Below are 6,000 nucleotides of genomic sequence, written 5' to 3'. Positions count from 1 at the left end.
GGAAGAATAAAAAAAAAGTCAATCGAAAGAAGGGTTCGAACTCAGAACTTAAAGGGACGCAACTAAATATAGTGAGTGTTTTGTATGTCGCTCTACCGGTTCTGCCAATTCACTCGCCATACTATTGTTAATAATAATAATCCTTACCATTATAGGCACAAGGCCAAACATTTTGGAGGAAGGGGCTAGTCGATTACATCGACCCCAGTAATCAACTGGTACTTATTTAATCGACCCTGAAAGGATAAAAGCAAAGTCGACCTCGGCGGATTTTGAACTCAGAACGCAAAAACGGACGAAATGCCGCTAAGCACTTTGCCCGGCGTGCTAACGATTCTGCCAGCCCGCCGCCCTACTACAGCTACTACTACTAATAATAATAATCTTTTCTACTATAAGCACAAGACCTGAAATTCGGGAACAGGAGAGGAGTCCTGTCGATTACATCGACCTCAGTGCTTGACTGGTACTTTACTTATCGACCCCGGAAGGGATGAAAGGCAAAATTAACCTCGATGGGATGAGAACTCAGCGTGTAAAGAGCCGGAACAAATTTCTACCGAACGTTTTCTTCGAAGCGCTAACGATTCTGCTATCCAACGATAACCATGATGATGATGATTAGAATTGCCATCCGACTCGACTGATGTGGCCACAAAGTAGGGGATCAGAGCTCGATCCGAAAGCCTACTCGTACCTGTAACAGAAGCCTGTACAATAATTGTTTCGGTATAAAAAGGACAAAAAGAAAAAAAAATTGATATGTAAAAGGTAAAAAAAAAAATACCCAAGTGTTAGGGTAGGAAACGTTTAAGAGAAATTAATTAATTAATAGAATTTAATTTAAGTCTCACGAGTAGATACCTATATTTCCCAATTAACTTTCTTTTTTCCGGCTTTGATGATGGTAGAATGGTTTCATTTTATATTTATTGCCACCCCCGGCCGAATCACATCAATGAGATACAATTTTCCACATCAAAACAGAATAAAACCACTATGTGATCGCTCGTTGTGCGAGAAATAACAGCCAATATCAATCTCGTCAATTTACACCCAACCGTTCTATGAAAAGATAAAAAAGAACAAAAATGGAAGAACAAACTGATTGATATAAAGCAAAATATAGTTTACCAGACAAAAAAAAAAAAAAAAGACGGGATGGTCATGGAAGTGAGGCCTTTGAGCATAGGTTTGCTTAATCGAAGCTGACCTGGGGCGAAATAACGCCAAAGGAAAAAGAAATCGGTCGATTTCTAAAAACCGTCACCAGCAGCTTGGCTAAGCAAAAATAACAGCCAAACAAAACCCTACCATCTTAGAGAGAGAGAGAGGGAGGGATACGGATAACACAATGTCCGGAATCGCAAATATGATGGTCATTTTGGAGCGCCTGTGATCATTATGGGCTTGCTTGATCTCCTTATACTACATCTCTGGTTTCTACTACCCCTAATTATATATATATATATACACACACACACACACACACACAGAAGAGAGAAAAGACGAATGAGTGGGTACACGCCCTCGTTAGTTCTTTAGTTCGTTTTAGCCATCACAGCTCAAGCCATGTTATCACTATATACTATCGTTAGATTAATCATTTCGCTTCGTTTGACAGAACACACACACATGTATGTATGTATGGATGTATGTATGTGTAGATATGTATGTGTAGATATAAATAGGATTCTTAAGAAAATGACAAGCCCTTAATACAAAAAAAAAAAAAGGCAAAACGAGATCACAGCCTTGTTTTCAAGCTAACATGTTTAATAAAAGCGAAGCTGTTCCCCAAATATACAAATACATGCATCCATGAACATACTCTAGAATATATATATGTATATATATACATACATGTGTGTGTGAGTGCGTGTATATCCATGTGTATGTGCTGTGTTTAAGAGAATTTCAAATCCATTAATTTCCTCATCACACACATATATAGTGTGTGTGTGTGTATTTCCTAGCATATACTTTCACTAGAATGCTATGTCTGTCCCTCAAAATCTGTACAACAATTTTTTCATGTCAACATATGAAGCTAATATAATAATCCATCTATTTTTGTTCTCTGTGTCTTCCCTACCGGAAGTTGTTGCTTTTGGACATCTGACAAGGAGGATCTTTTTCAAGATATTTTAATATATTTTAAAAAGAAGAACGACCAGAAATTCACTCAGGAATACAGAAATATAACAAATAAACTAACAAGCAAAGCTAACCATAACCGAATCATCCCCATTCATTTTAATATCGAATAATAATAATAATTAGTATTAATTAATATCATTGCAGTAATTAATATTATAGGAATGGAAATTTGAAAGGAATAAAATAAATGGTTTAGCAGAAGGTGATGAAAATATGTAGAGGTCTTGAAGAAAAAACGATATAAATGAAAGTAACGGGTGTATGTATATATATATATATATATATATATATATATATATGTGTGTGTGTGTTAAAGAGTCATGTGGTGTGATGTAGTGAAATCTTCCTTTGGAAATTGCTACATGAAGAATGGAGCATACTCCAAGATTACATTATATATATATATAGCTTATTCTGTTACATAGAAAATGTATGCGAGTATATATATATATACATATATATATATACACACACAAACCGAGCATATTCTTCGTTTGATATATATATATTATAGAATATCCTGTGTATATATAAATATACCTTATTCTATATGGTTATAGTATAGAACATTGCTACATGTCTGTATGTATATGCATTTATAACATTCTTGGTTTTATATATATATATATATATATATATATATATATATATGTGTGTGTGTGTGTGTGTGTGTGTGTGTGTGTGTGTGTGTGTATATATATTATAGAATATCCTGTGTATATATAAATATACCTTATTCTATATTGTTATAGTATAGAACATTGTTACATGTCTGTGTATGTATATGTATGTATATCCATATTTATAACATATTCTTGGTATATATATATATATATATATATATATATATATATATATAAAATCATAGAATATCCTATGTGTAATACATAGTTTATTCTATATTATATATGTATATATAATTGTGTATATATTATACATATATAACATTCTTGGTTTATATATATATATAATTATAGAATATCCTATGTGTAATACATACAGTTTATTCTATATTATATAGATATATATATTATTGTGTGTGTATATATATGTATATTATACATATATAACATATTTTCGGTTTTATAAATATATGTATTAGAATATAGTGAATGAGTGTACACACACATACATATGTGAGTGTGTAATGATATAGTTATGTATGTAGAAAGATAGGAAGAGGTGTATATATGTGTGTAGAGAGAGGCAGGAAAGATTTCTTTCAGTGTTTGGTGCTTGTAGAGTGAGAAAAAGAGAAATACATGAAGGTATGGTTAAAGTTAAAGCTTCCTCGGTTGCCCACGCCATGTGAATATTCATAAAGAACAATAATGATAATAATAATAATAATAAAAAAATGATAGATAGTTCAAGATATAAAGATAGATATATTCTGAGACAGACAGAGAAAATAATATGTAAAAGAGAAAGAAATTCTATGGAATCGATTGTGGATATAGATAAATGATTATTGAGTTATGTGTTGGTTGTTGTTTTAGGTTTCGGCAAGTACTTACCTCCTTCGATTCTAGTTAAAAGATGCGACATGAAACTCCCTTGTAGAGCCTTTCACATGCTTTCTTCCACCGACTCTAATCCCATATTTCCATCAAGAATTCACAAAATGGCGACATCATATCCAATCAAGCTGGTCACTTGCTCTTCATTCACTGCCTAAATATTTTTCATTTAATCATTTAAATCGTTTACATACTTTATTTATATTAAGGAAAATTACAAAAAAAATTATAGACAGAAAAAAAAGATAATATAACCAATCAGTTTTCTCTTTTTATTTTCTATCGGTTTTCTGCTAAATATATATATATAAGCATGTATTTTTTGTTTTTTTTTTAAGAGCTTTCATGTAACTCACTGTAATATCAACCAATCAGAAGCGACTATTCCAAATTTCTGCTGAACTTATTCTAGTACAAATGTCGTCGATGTTATCGTTGCAGCAGTATGCGAGTGGTTCAGAGGAATCTATCAACTCCGGCTCCGAAGACGAGACGCAAATCCACTTAAAAACAGTTGACCAGACCAGCTCCTTATCGGCGAAAATCTCCATCGTCGCAGCTCCTGACGTTGTTTCAAAGGTAAATAAATTAGCAACAACAACCATAATATTGACTCCCTCCCACCCTTCCTCTCTCTTTCTCTTTGTTTCTTTCTTTCTTTAACTCCCGCCATGTGCTTCTTCTCATTCCTCAGCATCTCTGTCTCTCTCCCTTCTTTCATCTGGTTTTTTACAACACCATCTCATTTACTCTTTTACTTGTTCCAATTATTTGACTGTGGCCATGCTCGAGCACCGCCTTTTTAGTCGAGCTAATCGACCCCAGGACTTATTGAATTACGGTGGCGTAAACACACCAGCATCGGTTGTCAAGCGATGTTGGGGGGACAAACACAGACACACAAATATATATACATACATACGACGAGCTTCTTTCAGTTTCCGTCTACCAAATCCACTCACAAGGCTTTGTAGAAGTCACTTGCCCAAGGTGCCACGCAGTGGGACTGAACCCGGAACCATGTGGTTAGTAAGCAAGCTACTGACCACACAGCCACTCCTACGCCTATCTCATTTGTTTACAATATGATTTCATCTGGTTCAAAACGTTCTGTGTTATTGATGTGCTATATTCTAACACCAAATCGATACACATACATATATGTACGTGTATATATATATATATATATATATATATATATATATTGATAAACAGAAGGGCATGTTACAATGTAAATTCTTTGTTCATAAATAAATATATATTCATTGAATGATATATATATATATATATATATATATATATATATATATATCCTGTATAAAACTGTATTGTAATCGAACTGTTTTAGATAGTTTTAAATGTTCTTAAATTTAAACTGTCCCTTGTTCTATAAGTAAAAACAAGGGGTTAACTTTCATTGTTATTCTTCCGGTTTTACGTTTAGAGTTCAAATCCCGCCGCGGCCTAGTCTGTCCTTCATCCTTTCGGGCTCGGTAAAATAAGTATCAGTTGAGTACTGTGTTAATGTAATTCACTAGCAATCTCCCATAAAACTTCAGGTCTTGTGCTTATTGTAGGAAGAATTATTGTGCAGTTACTCCACTAATTTCAACTATCATCTTTGTATCCAGCTGACTGTACTTCTGGTGTTATTTATGACATCAATAATTATATCCTAATTGATTTACCACATGGTTAAAAGTAAAAGAAAACTAAAACACAGATTTCTCACCGTTGTCATTGGGTTCCCGGTGGACACTGAATGTGCAGCCTTATGGTCAAAAGATTTCCAACCGTAGCCATTTCGTTTTAATTTCAGGCATTCTATTTTGCACTATGGTAGTTGATGTTTAATCCAAGTCAGCCCTGATCAAGCAGACAGATCTATGATGATCGAAGACGTTCATACAATGATCAGTCAATGATTCTAGACTTTGTTTGTCTGGGACTATATTATTCATTGTGTCCTTCCTTTTTTAAGGCGAGTGTGAGTTTGGCTGTTATTTCCCAAAGGGTCGAGCAACCAAATGATATTTTTCTCGTTTATATTTAATTACATAGTTTATATATATTTTATCTACTCCTGGCGAAATTTGAACTTGGATTCTAGTTTATCACTGCAAGCAATTTAGACTGTATCCATTGCTCTATGCACCAGTTCTGTCTAACCTACAGATAAATATTTATAATCATTCAATGAATATATATTTATTTATGAACAAAGAATTTACATTGTAACATGCCCTTCTGTTTACCAATGTACAGCTATAAACCTTACAGAACCACTTTACTTACCAATCATCAAAAAAGACTGTTCTCT

At 33.5% G+C, this 6,000-nt stretch overlaps 1 protein-coding gene across 4 annotated transcripts in view; it reads left to right on the top strand.

Moving 5' to 3' along the window:
• The first annotated feature begins 328 nt into the window (after nucleotides 1–328).
• LOC106870024 (pre-mRNA-processing factor 17) overlaps nucleotides 329–6,000 on the top strand; it is a 76,386-nt gene continuing 70,714 nt past the window's right edge. Inside the window, exons 1-2 of one of the 4 annotated variants that reach the window (XM_089365680.1) lie at nucleotides 329–771; nucleotides 4,122–4,259. Coding sequence is in view for 3 of the 4 variants with exons in the window: in XM_089365677.1 (XP_089221803.1) it covers nucleotides 4,098–4,259 (162 nt within the window). In the remaining variant the exon portion in view is untranslated. Of the gene's footprint in view, nucleotides 772–2,477; nucleotides 2,743–3,310; nucleotides 3,429–4,090; nucleotides 4,260–6,000 lie in introns of those variants that run through there. The other 3 variants (XM_089365679.1, XM_089365678.1, XM_089365677.1) reach the window with 3 other exon arrangements.

This window comes from Octopus bimaculoides, chromosome 18 (assembly GCF_046866305.1).
Source record: "Octopus bimaculoides isolate indiv1 chromosome 18, ASM4686630v1, whole genome shotgun sequence".
NCBI classification, from domain to species: Eukaryota; Metazoa; Mollusca; class Cephalopoda; order Octopoda; family Octopodidae; genus Octopus; species Octopus bimaculoides.
The sequence above is the reverse complement of the archived record's forward strand: the minus strand, read 5'-3'. Positions and strand labels throughout refer to the sequence as shown.